The sequence below is a fragment of the Triticum dicoccoides genome, chromosome 5B (assembly GCF_002162155.2).
Source record: "Triticum dicoccoides isolate Atlit2015 ecotype Zavitan chromosome 5B, WEW_v2.0, whole genome shotgun sequence".
Classification (NCBI taxonomy): domain Eukaryota; kingdom Viridiplantae; phylum Streptophyta; class Magnoliopsida; order Poales; family Poaceae; genus Triticum; species Triticum dicoccoides.
Genome location: NC_041389.1, coordinates 547,144,870 through 547,157,800, shown reverse-complemented (window position 1 = coordinate 547,157,800; position 12,931 = coordinate 547,144,870). Strand labels below are relative to the sequence as shown.

At 39.8% G+C, this 12,931-nt stretch overlaps 1 protein-coding gene across 3 annotated transcripts; it reads right to left on the bottom strand.

Annotated features, from left to right (window-relative positions):
* Positions 1–8,011: 8,011 nt before the first annotated feature.
* LOC119311497 (G-type lectin S-receptor-like serine/threonine-protein kinase At1g11330) lies at positions 8,012–12,254 on the bottom strand. Of its 3 annotated transcripts, XM_037587129.1 has the most exons (7): positions 10,905–12,254; positions 10,379–10,480; positions 9,436–9,593; positions 9,140–9,347; positions 8,826–9,063; positions 8,583–8,733; positions 8,012–8,477 (listed from the first exon to the last, which is right to left on the bottom strand). In XM_037587129.1, the coding sequence occupies exons 1-7, from the start codon at positions 12,235–12,237 to the stop codon at positions 8,175–8,177; spliced, it is 2,493 nt and encodes an 830-aa protein (XP_037443026.1). In that variant the 5' UTR covers positions 12,238–12,254; the 3' UTR covers positions 8,012–8,174. The 3 variants fall into 3 exon arrangements, with proteins under 3 accessions (XP_037443026.1, XP_037443027.1, XP_037443028.1); XM_037587130.1 differs by lacking the exon at positions 10,379–10,480; XM_037587131.1 differs by lacking the exon at positions 8,012–8,477 and having other exon boundaries at positions 8,616–8,750.
* Between the last annotated feature and the right edge of the window lie 677 nt (positions 12,255–12,931).

The following is a 12,931-nucleotide window of genomic DNA, read 5'->3' as shown; positions in this document are numbered from 1 at the left end:
CGGGAGAGAAGGGGAGAATGGAGGGAAAGGTGGGGGGGAAGCGGTGGATCGGCGGAAAAAAGGGCCCTCTCTCGCCAACAGAGCGGACCCACGCGCCTTTTCGCTTCGGCCGGCGCCCCCAGGTGATCCCCGTGGGCTTGGGTTCGGCTCGGGTACGCCGGCTATTATTTTAGCCTAAACCTGTGATAAATAAGGCCCTGGGGGCATGAATGGGCCGATTTTTCGACGCCGGCGCTAAAAAGGGGCCCTGAGGGCAATGTTCGGGGCGCGAGTGGAGATGCTCTAAGCATCCTCTAGGCGCTAGTCAAAGGTTAATCGCTTCAGCTACGCCTAGCATTTTTTTCAGCCATGCATCCAATAAGGCCTGGACTTGCACTTAACTTCTCAGTCATCTACTATAAGATTCTTGTCTCAAAATAAAAAAATCTACTACAAGATTCTAAACTCTCGAGAAAAAATCATGACTTATTATATAACAGGCAATGAACTTATATTTTCTGAAGTATTTCCTGTCCCAGCAACATCTTCAATAGAGTTGTATGTTGTTTTTCTTAGTATCAGTTAAAAGAAGTGTCTTTGTAAACTTTAGAAAAATGATTCATTGCATTGAATTGTGTATCTCTTCCTTTGTTAAGATGCCGGTCCTATCTTGACATGGTGAACCAGCACAGCTCGGGTGGTGCAGGACCTGCAACCTGGTGCATCTCTAAGATAATTAATTAGCAAAATCATGAGAATATTGATTTGTAGTATGCTCTGTTGTACTGAGAGGATTGTTGCTCTTTTCCTTATCGTTCTAATGGAAGCAAGTTCGAATTGGAATAACTTTGCATTATTGTTCTATGTATGTGCTGGTCTTACTGCTTTATGTGACTGCCAATTTCTTGTTCATGAATAACATTTTTTTTTTTGAGCATGCATGAATAACATATGGTGGTTGGCAAAATACCATCCATGTAAATGTCTTCTACTAGTTAAACTTGGTTTACTATAGAAATACTACACAAGTTTAACGGAATAAAATATGGTAGCAGGGATATCTTAGTGGAAGGGATTCAACCCCCATGGGGGGTCACCAAGCCTTGCATGGTTCCTCTAGTGGAAGTGGGGGAGCTTCTATTTGACGTGTTTCGTGTCGAACAGCCACGCGACGCACGCAGGGACCCCGCGACTGGGCCGGCCCAGTAGTGGAGGCTGTAGCAAGGACGTCTGTTTGTTGTACAATAGCGCAGCGATGTTAAAAAAAGGAAGCTGACACAATCCTGGCCAGGATTCAAACTTCGGACCTCAATCTTATGTATGAGAGTAGCTAACCAGTGGAGCTAACAAACGTTCATGTAAAATCGGGTGCGTGACGGTATAAGAACTAATTGCAAAGCAGAATCTGGACAGGTTTTTGAATTGTTTCGAATTTCATTTGGAGATTCTGATTTTTTTACAACGAATAATGTTTGAAAATCTGATAATTTATTGAAAAACTCGGAATTTTTTTCAAATTCTCAAGAAATAAAATAAAAACGTGAACATTTTTTTGACAGAAAGAATTTTGAAATTCCTGAACATTTGAAGAAAACGCGAACATTTATTGAATTTTGAGAACAAAACTTTGATAATGGGAACAAATTTTTTTGAAAAGTGCAAACATTTTTTTAAATTCCCTAAACTTTCGAAAAACTCAAACACTTATTGAATTTTGAGAACAAAATTTAATGATACGAACTCTTTTTGAATTGTCAAAAAAATTTCAAAATTCCCAAACATTTTTCTAAAACACAAATCATATCTCAATTTGTGACACAATTTTAACATTCTGAACATTTTTTGATAGTGGGAATATTTTTTGAATTTTCGAACAATTTTTGAGAAGCATGAACATTTTTTGAAAATGCGAACTTCATTTGAAAACAGTGACACTATTTAATATTCTGAATATTTTTGTAAACATGACCATTTTCACATCATGAGCAATTTTTTTAAAAAAGGAACAATTTTTTAAATGACGAACATATTTCAAATGTTTAGAACAAATTTCGAATGGGAGATCTATTCTGAAAATCCTAACAAGATTGAAACACGAACAAATTTTGAATACATGACCAACAATTCGAAAACAAGAACATTTTTTGAATTTGTGATCAAGTTTTCATACAAGAACAAAAACATGCAAACAATTTCTGAAAAGGGGAACATTTCTTGAAATTCCTGAACAAATTTTAAAAATGGAAACAATTTTTGAATTTATGAACAATTTTTGAAAAAACATGAACATTTTTATAAAATTTGAAATTTTTATAAGCACAAACATTTTTTAAGTTTTTGAGCAATTTTCAAAACATTAACTGTTTAAAAAAGAAAAATAAACTTGAAACATAACAAATAAACCAAAAAAAAGACACGGAAAAGGAAAATAAAAAGAAAATAAAAATGATAGAAGAAAAATAAACAGAGAAAATTAAAAATGGAAAAACCAAAAACCAGAAAGAAACAGGAAAACCGGTTCTAGAAGGTTCCCAAAACCAGAAAAACCGAAAAGGAAACTCTAGAAGGTTCCCAAAACCAGAAAACACACCAACATGTTAATGGGCCCGGCCCAGGGCATCACTGGATTTGTGAGGTCTGTGCGAAACAGCGACACTTTGACACAATGTGCATCCAAGGGAGATCCTATTTGGCGCTGTAGACGCGGGAGCTCCTAACCAGCGCCTTCAGCGCCGGTTTCGTGTTCTGGCGCTCGAAGCGTCATGCTACTGGGCCGGCCCAGGTGAGCTTTCACCACAACGCGAAAAAAGCGAACGTTGAAACAAAAAGCGCGATAGCTGGGTTTCAAACTCAGCATCGCATGTCCTTCCTCCCCTAACACAATAACCACTAGACCGAATACGTTCTATTGTTCTGTAACAAGGAAAAGGTTCTATTTAACCGTTCTTTAGTAAAACATTAACGTAAATCTGGAAATTATTCGAAAAGTTCATTGATTTTGATAAACAAGTTCATCGATTTTGAAAACTAGTTCACCATTTTTTTAAGTTCACAAATTTTTTAAAAAGTTTGATCAATTTTGAAAAAAGTTCATCGAATTTGAAAAAAGTCCGTCGAAATCTAGAAAAAGTTCATAAAATTTGAAAAAAGTTCATGTAATTTTAAAAAAATGTACTTTCCGTTTTTTGTTCGTGATTTCAAAATGTGTTCATTGTATATTATGAAAATTGTTCAGCTTTGCATATAAAAATGTTCATCATGTATTATACCAATTTTCATCGTATATTATGAAAGTTTTCAACGTTTTTACTAAATTTTCAATGCGTATTCAAAAATTGTTCAACACATATATTCATATTGTTTCAAAAATGTTCATCGTGTATTATTTAAAATGTTCAATGGATATAAAAATGTTCAGGATATACGATTTTTCCTATTTTGGTTTTTGTTATTCAATGAGTATACGATTGTTCACTATGTTTCTTAATTTTGTTCATTATATATTACACAATGTTCAATGTGTATTCACAAATTGTTCAACGTATTTCCACAAATGCTCAGTATGTGTCCTAAAAATTTTCAGCGCATATATTCCTATTTTTGTTTTAAAAGTTCATCGGATTTGTAAAACATTTATTGATTTTCAAAAAAGGTTCACAGAAAAAGTTCATCAATTTCGAAAAAACATTCATCAAATTTGTAAAATGTTCATCGGATTTACGTAAAGTTTATCGATATGTAAAAAGTTCACGATTTCAAAAAAGGTTCACAAAAACAATGTTCATGAAATCCTAAAAAGGTTCACAAAAAAATGTTCGCGAAATCGGAAAAGGTTCACAAAAAATGTTCGCAAAATCGGAAAAAGGTTCACAAAACAATGTTCGCGAAATCGGAAAAAGGTTCACAAAAAAATGTTCGCGAAATCAGAAAAAGGTTCACAAAAACATGTTCGTGAGATCGAGAAAAGGTTCACGAAACAGAAATAAGAAAAAATAGAAGAAAAACAGGCGAAAAAAAAAGAAAAAAGAAAACAGATTCACTATCTTTATTTGAAGAACCTTAAAAGATTATCTCAATCACCAAAGGATGTTGTACGTGGCGGTTACTGCGCTTGTAAACAGACTCTGAGGTCTAGGGATGGAAACTCCCTTGCGCACCTTTTTTGAAAGAATTTAGGAAATGCCTGTAGACGCCCGAACCTGGAAATGGCGCCTACAGCGCACCCTCTGTTGGATTTTTAAACGCGGCCCAGGAAGACATACGCTCGTGAAAAAATAATGCCTACAATTAGGGCCACGGCCCACGGGGAATAGATTTTGCCACTGCTTAGCTTAACCACTAGACCACCAGAATGCTAGTGAACAAAAGCAACGCAAACTGTATTAGAACTAATGCAACCACGTTATTTTTTACTCAACCATTTACTATACCATTTGGATTTTTGAGTTATTTACAAACAATTTGAAAAACAGTTCATCAAATTTTGAAAAAAGTTCATCGGGTTTCAAAAAAAGTTCATTGAATTTGAAAAAAGTTCATCGGGTTTGAGAAAAGTTCATCGATTTTGAAGAAAAAATAATCAAATTTGAACAAAGTTCATCGATTTTGAAAAAAAGTTCATCGGGTTTGAAAATAGTTCGCCGATTTTGAAGAAAGGTTCATCGAATTTGAAAAAAATTCATCACTTTTGAAAGAAGTTCATTCAATTTGAAAAAGTTTATCGATCTTGAAAAAAAATTCATCAGATTGGAAAAGAAAAGTTCATCGGTTTGGAAGAAAAGTTCACGAACTAAAAGACCACGTATTTTATGAAAAATAAAATCAAAAGGAAAATAAGTAGTAAAAGAAAAAGAATAAAATGAACTGACAAACAAATAAATAGAAGAACAAGGCAGGAGTACAGAAGAGTGTTAATGACCTGGTGGTTATGGCGCGTCCTTTGGAACGGTCGGGTCGAGAGTTCGATCCTGTGCCTGGCACCTTTTTTTGGAATTTATCAAAACACAAGCACCAAATGGTGCAGGTTGCTAACAAAAGGTAATGGGCCGAGCCCAGCTAATAGCGCTGTAGGCGCCGGTTTGCCGAAAACAGTTGTAACCGGCGCCTGCAGCGCCGCCAATGCCTAATGCCTAGGGGAGATTCCTGGAAGTGGAACCGATCCCCTATAACCGAACAAGGCCCTATCGGGCCTCGCCAATCTAATTTTGTGGGAGCGAGATGGATCAACGGAGAGAGGCTGGGCTTCAGGAACTATAACTGGGCCAGGTGAGCCAAGTGCGAGAGCCTGAAGGCTATATTTTGAAATTGACTGCCATAATTTATGGATCAACGGAGAGAGGCTGGGCTTCAGGAACTATAACTGGGGCAGGTGAGCCAAGTGCGATAGCCTGAAGGCTATATTTTGAAATTGACTGTCATAATTTAGGTATTAAAGCGAAGGATCCTTCAGGGGAGCTCCTATACGCCGCTGCAGGCGCCCGTTCGCAGTCCTGGCGCCTGCAGCGCCCCGCGCTGGGCCGGCCCATGAAACATACACACCAGTGAACCCAAAAGGCTCGCAAAAGAACGAAAAAAAAACCTTGCTCTCTGCAAGCTTCGAACTCACCACCTAGCCAACCACACGAGCTACTCGTTGTTTGTGTTTAGTAACAGCGGCAAACACATAAAATTAGTAAGCCACATTGCTACTTTATTGAACAGAACCATTCATCTATCGTACCATCTTTTTTTTTGAATTATTTGAAAAAAAGATCATGATTTTGAACAAACTTCTTCATTTTGGAAGAAAACATTTATTGTTTTTTTAAGTTCATCGATTTTGCAAAAAAGTTCATCAGATTTGAATATTGTTCACAAATTCTTAAAAGAAAAAAAACTCAAATTCTAAAAACGTTCATCGAATTTGAGAAAGGGGTTCATCAATTTTGATATAAGGTTCAGCGATTTTTTAAAACCTTCATCAAATTCGAAAAAAGTTAATCACTTTTCAAAAAGAGTTCATCAGAATCGAAAAAGTTCATAAAATTTGAAAAATGATCAACAAATTTGAAAAAAGTTCATCAAATTTATAAAAATGTTCATCGAAAACATTCATGAAAAACGTGAATGTATGGAAAACATTAATGAAGAACGTGAATGTATGGAAAAAGATATTAAAAAATTGGATAGTTGAAGAACATGCATAAAAAAGTTGGCCAATGTAAAAAAGGTTCATGTATTCAAATAAGTTCACAAATTCAAAAACAAAAGTTCATGAAATGGAAAAAAAAGTGCACAAATTTTGTAAAAAAAAGTTCACAACAAATGAAAGCGACCATGAGTAGGTCACAGATTTGAAAAAGGATCATCGAATTTGAAAAAAAGTTCATTAAATCCTAAAAAAGTTCATCGGATTTGAAAATAGAGTTCATCAGATTTGAAAATTCTTCATCAAATTTAAAAAAAAATCAGCGAATTTGAAAAAAAGTTCACTGGATTTGGAAAAAGTTCATCGAATTTAAAAAAAGTTCATCAACTATTCAAAAAAGTTCATCGGATTTAAAAAAGAGTTCATAAAATTTGAAAATTCTTAATCAGATTTGCAAAAAGTTCATCGAATTTGAAAAAAAAGTTCAACCGGTATGAGAAAAGTTCATCTAATTTGAAAATAGTTCTTCGAATTTGGAAAAAGTTCATTGAATTTGAAAAAAAATCATCATTTGTTAAAATAGTTCACTAAAAAATAGAAAAAAATGTTCATTAGTTTTGAAAACAAAAACACCATCGATTTGAAAAAAGTTTACGCATTTAAGAAAAGAGAAAAAACGAAACAAATAGATGAGGGAATAAACTAGGAAGAAGAAGAAAGAAAAAACAGAAAATGAAAATGAAAAAAAGGAAAATGAGAAAAAGGAAAAAGATATAGGCAAGTAATGGAAGAAGTAAAGAGTTGAAATTTAGCATATTCCGCTTGCTGGCGCGGTGGCTGTGCGAACGAATCTGTTCCAGCGAGGTCTATGGTTCGATTCTCAGTCAGCGGACCAATTTTTGCGTACGACGAGAATGCACTGTAATGGGCCGTCCCAGCGCGGGGTGCTGCAGGCGCCCGTTTGTAAATTTGCCTATAATGGGCGCCTGCAGCACTAAATAGAAAATGTCATCCTTCAGTGTTGTGTGCAGAAATTCGGATGGTGTCCTTTTGGGGGCCTCATGCATGAAGTATAACGGATTGTCTGATCCAGCTACATTGGAGGCGTTGGCATGCCGTGAAACGATGGCATTAGCAAGAGATCTTCAGCTGACGAGAGTTGTGATTGCCGCTGACTGCCAAGGAGTTGTTCGAGCTATCAACGAACGCACTGGAGGAATGTTCGCACCGGTAGTTAAGGAGATCAATGATACTATAGCCGATTTCCAGCACTGCTCCTTCATCTTTGAAGGACGAGAGACTAATATCGAGGCACATAGCCTCGCTAAGCATGCTTTTGGTTTAGGGCCTGGGCGCCATTTGTGGCTTATAAACCCGCCAGATATCGATTGTATCCCTATGAACTTTGATTAAATAAAGCAAGCGTGTTTAGACTCAAAAAAATAGGTATTAAATGTGTTTCTAGGTATTTATTGGAAATTATTCTCAAAGCGCATACATCTCAAATAAGGCCTATAAGTTAAAATATTATATTTAAATGATTATGTACTCCCTCTGTAATGAAATATAAGAGTGTTTCCTATATTTCTTTGCGGAGGGAGTATATTGTTGGCTCCAATCAAGAAAAATAAGTAATGTATTCTCCGGAAAATCCATCACTTGCTGCATTTGATCAGTTTTACCAATTTTGTGGGATCATGTTATGGCTCATAATGCTACACTTAAATTTCACACATTTAAAAAAAGCACTATACACTGCTTTGTATTGATAAATCTACAAGGCTGGGTCATATTCTTGAAATTTGCGATTGCAAACAAGACCATTTTGTTAGGCAAGACTTTCATTCTTTGAGAGAGTAAATGGCGACCATGACCTACATACTTTCTGCTCACACGCACATTCAATGTTCAAAAGCCATACCCACAAATGTAATTTGATTAAATACAAGACATAGACCAAAACTGAATGGGGTGGGAATGTAACTTCCCTCCACCATTAGTCGATAGACCACATAATGGTGGAGAGACTTTCTGTTCTATAACTAAAGCATAGAAATAATAAATAACATCATCGGCCCACTATTTTGGTAAGAGTTAAAGAATTGACTGAGTTCTGGATATTGTTTCTAAAGTGCTCTAATTCGGTTCCCCGGCGCACAAGGTAGGCAGGGCAATTTGGATTTGGAAGTGTAGTACTTCCTTTCTCTAGGGCGATCATAACTGATGCCATCAGTGGCCTATCATCTGGGTTTTCCTGAACGCACAATAGTGCTATATGGATGCAAAGAAAGACTTCATCTAGCGAACAAGTATCCATGATAGATGAATCAACCATATCCTTTGTCTTCCCTTCCTTCCACATATTCCACGACTGAAACAACAGAAACCATTATTTTAGTTGCAGAACCTTTTTCTTTCAAAAACTAGGCATGATTTTCTCAATTTAGAACTACAGAGGAAGTACGTATGTACTCACATAGTCTATAAGACTAGAAAAGCCCATGGTGTGAATGATAGAGCTTCTCTTTATGCTGGTTACAATCTCTAGTACTAACACACCGAAGCTATAGACGTCAGACTTGGTAGAGAAGACACCTTCCATTGCATACTCAGGAGCCATGTAGCCACTGCTTGATTATATATTCTTGCAAGAGTTATTGGAATTGAATTTGAGTATAATCACAAGTTAATACGAGCTACTAACTGTATAGTTACTTACTATGTTCCAACAACACGTTGGGTGTTTGCATTTTCTTGGTTATCGCCAAAGAGCCTCGCCATACCAAAATCTGCTATCTTGGGTTTCATATCTCCATCTAGCAAAACATTTCCAGCTTTGAGATCTCTGTGAATTATAGTCAGTCTTGAATCTTGGTGGAGATAAACAAGCCCTCTTCCGACGCCCTTGATTATATTAAACCGTGTTGCCCAATCAAGCAACCGCTTTCTTGAATCGTCTAAAGAAAAAAAGAAATGTTAGAAAAAAAAACTATTGAGTTGTGTGATGATATTGTAGTGTGTTTCTAGATATACCGAAAAGTGTGGCATCTAAGCTTTTATTAGGCAAGTACTCATAAATCAATAACTTTTCATCTCCCTCGCCACAACATCCAAGTAGTCGAACCAAATTACGATGTTGTAATTTAGCAATAAGTATTACTTCATTCGTGAACTCAATTGTCCCTTGTTGAGAATCCCTACTTAGCCTTTTGACAGCAATTTGTTGACCACCTAGTGTTCCCTGCATAATTGTAAGTTCATGTTGTCAACAAATCAACTAGGTGACCAACTTTGGAATGAATAAGAGGAAACTATGTTGAACAAATGACCTTATAAACTTTGCCAAAGCCTCCTTGTCCAATCATACATGTTTCGGAGAAATTTTGTGTAGCCTGAGCAATTTCCTCAAATCTTAGAAAGGGAAACTCAAGGTCACTGGAACCGTCAGATGGTACCTTCTTGTGTTGTCCCCAGTTCCTGTTCTTGCCTGCTCCCACAGTTGTATAACATTTCTTGTCAGATGAGTATAAGATTGTAGGCACAGAAAAATATAAAGAGCTCCAGTTGACCTCTTGAACTTATTGGGTTTTGCCCATTGTACCAGTGCAAACCCACATAAGCAGAGCAAGCCATGGTACACTTAGGCCACCATGGCAAACGCCATAATTTACATTGTGGTGATGCTTAGCATATACGGTGAAATTTCGTCCACAATACACATCTATTTTGTGTACCAAGGTGGCTAAATCATATGCTAATAAGGTACATTTGAGTGATTGATTACTTGTTCTGCATTTGTATATTCGTGGGTCACGTGTACGATCGACGGTGAGGTACATCAGACAAACTCTAATAATTTTGAAAAGGTCATAAGGCATATGTATGATGATGCCACAACTGTATAGCCCTCCACGATGATGAAATTACATGCTCAAAGGACATATAAAGGGTTAATCGTGATGATTCTAGACATATGGGCTCATTATGGGACATTCCTTTCTAAACTCTCCAACCCCCTTGAATTCAACTGGGTGGGCCCCTTCCCACGAATTCTATCCAACCACAGAATCCCACATAGGCTAGTCTGTTAGTCCCGTGCCATATCATCTGTGCGTGTAGCATTACTCGGGTTAGGCACACTCACTTGCTCTGGATTTATATTCATGGGTTATGAGGCCCTTATGGACTAAGCTAAGCTACAATGTTAACAGACAAATTCCAATAAATCAAAGTGCAGTTATGTGGATGACCTATCGCGTAAATTTAACTTACCACTGAATTTCAACCATGCAAGAAAAGTGCACATGATTATCACCACACTACTTCCTATGGCTGTCAACGCAATCCTCATTGCATTATGCTTCGTCTTTTTACCTATGAGCATGCATATATATAGCATAACACCGATCAGCTCCATCATAGTACTAGTTGCATATATTGCCGGCAAAAAGAACAACCAGTTGCATATATGACGCTTCGTTCGCTAGTTTTGCATTTAGGTGTTCCTAAAATAATACTCTTTGTTCAATAATGTAGTGCGTATAGATTTTTTAAGAAGTCAAATTTATAAACTTTGATCAAATTTATATAAAAAAAACTATTTACATCCACATACCATATATATAATATGAAACTACTTCTTATGATGAATCCAGTGATATATGTTTGGCATTCTAAATGTAAATGTTTTTCTCCGCCAACTTAACCAAACTGGATGAAATTTGACCTTTCAAAGATTCCATGTGCACTATTCTGGAACTAACGGAGTATAAGAAATTAGCAGAGATTCAGGTGGTACCAGCTGCATCATCCAATCCGGCGAGCCGGAGATAGAGCGTGTCGCTGGCGGGGCTGCTTGCGCCCAACTTCCCGGTGTCAACCAACTCCCCGGCCCACACCAAGCACCTCGTCATGTCTCCCCTGGACGTGGCACTGCTCAGGTTGGCGTACGCGTACGCCACGCAGGAGCAGTTGCGGTCGCACTCCGCCGCGCACCCCTCCAGCGTTCTGTTGGCCACGAGCACGAACCCGTCCGCCGGCTTCATCCCCGTCAGGGCCACGAAACCGTCACCGGCAGCGGCAGTGCACCCACGCAGCGGCTCCTTTCGCCGGCACCCCTCTGAGAACCTGCCGCCGGTCCAGTCCCTCGTGCTGGCCGGCACGAAGCCGTCGAGGCACTTGCACGTCGGCAAAGGCCTGGCCGTCTCATCGCAGTACCCGTTCCGGCCGCAGTAGCCGTAGCTGACGCACGGGTACGGCGGCCACTTCCCGAGGACGGCCCACGCTGACGAGCTGGCGTTCCAGCTCTGGATTTGGAGCTCGCCGGTGTAGGTCACCACGCATCTGGTGAGCCATGCGCCGTCCGAGACGGTGAAGGTCGTGTAGCTCTGGTCACCGTCGTTGACGACGGCCAGGTAGATGATGATGGAGCTGGTGCTGCTCGTCTGGTACTGGTAGTCGCTCTTCACCCGGTACCCCGTCCACGGGGGGCCGCGGTACACCGGGCGCGTGCCTTCCCAGAGGAATACCTGCGGGAACGTGTCCATGTCGCTGCCGTAGGAGAAGTTCCCCGGCGAGGGGTTGCCGGCGCCCTTCCAAGACACTAGGCGCTCACCGTCACGCGTGCCGTTCTTCAACGCCATCTTCATGCCGGGGAGGAGCGTGTCGGTCGGGTGGTCGAAGCTCTGCCACAGCGTGGTGCCGTTAGGCGACCGGACGACGAGGTTGCCGGTGTTCAGAAGCACGGCCGTTGGGGAAGAGGAGGTCGACGCAGCCTTCACGCGGGTCGTCCAAACGACGCGGCCGCTGCTGTTACCGTCGTAGAGAACAAGGTCGAAGGTGTTGGTGAGGGAGAGCACGGGTGCACTGCTGTTGGTGACCAGAGTTTCCCGGTTGGCCACCCACACCACGGTGAGCTCAGGGACGCCGTTGTACCAGATGCCAAGGTGCAGGTTGGCCGGAGCTGAGCTGGACGGGGCGAAGAAGCCCAAGGCGAAGTCACCGCCATCGGAGACGATGGTGGCTCCGGGGACGAGCGGCTTGCCGGGGACAAGCCGGTCGTCGGACGCACGCAAAGGCAGGAATGCAAGGATCAGGACAGTGACAGAGCAGGCAAGAGCTGACCACTCCATCGATTTTGCAAAAAGAATCGCAGGGGGGCTAAGAGAGTTTAGACCAGAAACAATAATTGCAGTATTACGATAGTTTAGACTGTCTACATAGCCTTGGTTATACAAGCAACAATAATGCAAAGATTACCTTAAAAAATGCAAAGACTTTGGAAGATACAGTACTATGCTGATTTGGGAGTTGACAATTTCAGCTGTCTACATCGACACTCGCATGCTGCCGAAGCATTACACCATTTCCCTTTTCAAGGTAATGAAATTCACGGATATATTCATGTCCACATTCTCCGTCATTTCAAAGCCCCTGCAAAGATCCAGCCAGAGCTTTCTCATGTAAAGCACTACTGCGCTTGTTCGGTGTGGATCACAGGTGTCACCTGCTCGATATCTTTTTCTTATTCTGCTCCCTTTAATGTTGCAGTTTGTTTTTTTTACTGCAGCATTGCGATGTAAAGTTGTAAGAGAAAGTCAGAGTTTACCTTTCTTTTCTCAGCATTACTCCTCAAACAAACACTCGTAAAAGATGTGATCACTGTTTGAGATGTGCTGATGTGCACTTCACGTAAGGATCCGAAACAACATCAAGGTTGCCATGGGAGGCGTCTGGTTCGAACAATTTTCCTTCGGTTCAGCGCAGTAAGAGCATGTACAACCATGATTGCCAAATTTGTCGGACGGTGATCAGTCACTCCCCGTT

What these genes read in the sequence shown, in the direction of transcription:
- LOC119311497 (XM_037587129.1), bottom strand. Translation starts at nt 12,237, where the DNA reads ATGGAGTGGTCAGCTCTTGCCTGCTCTGTCACTGTCCTGATCCTTGCA. An exon ending in CGGATTGGATGATGCAGCTG is followed by an intron (nt 10,481 to 10,904) that starts GTACCACCTGAA and finishes GCATGCTCATAG; the next exon opens with GTAAAAAGACGAAGCATAAT. An exon ending in TGCATGGTTGAAATTCAGTG is followed by an intron (nt 9,594 to 10,378) that starts GTAAGTTAAATT and finishes CTGTGGGAGCAG; the next exon opens with GCAAGAACAGGAACTGGGGA.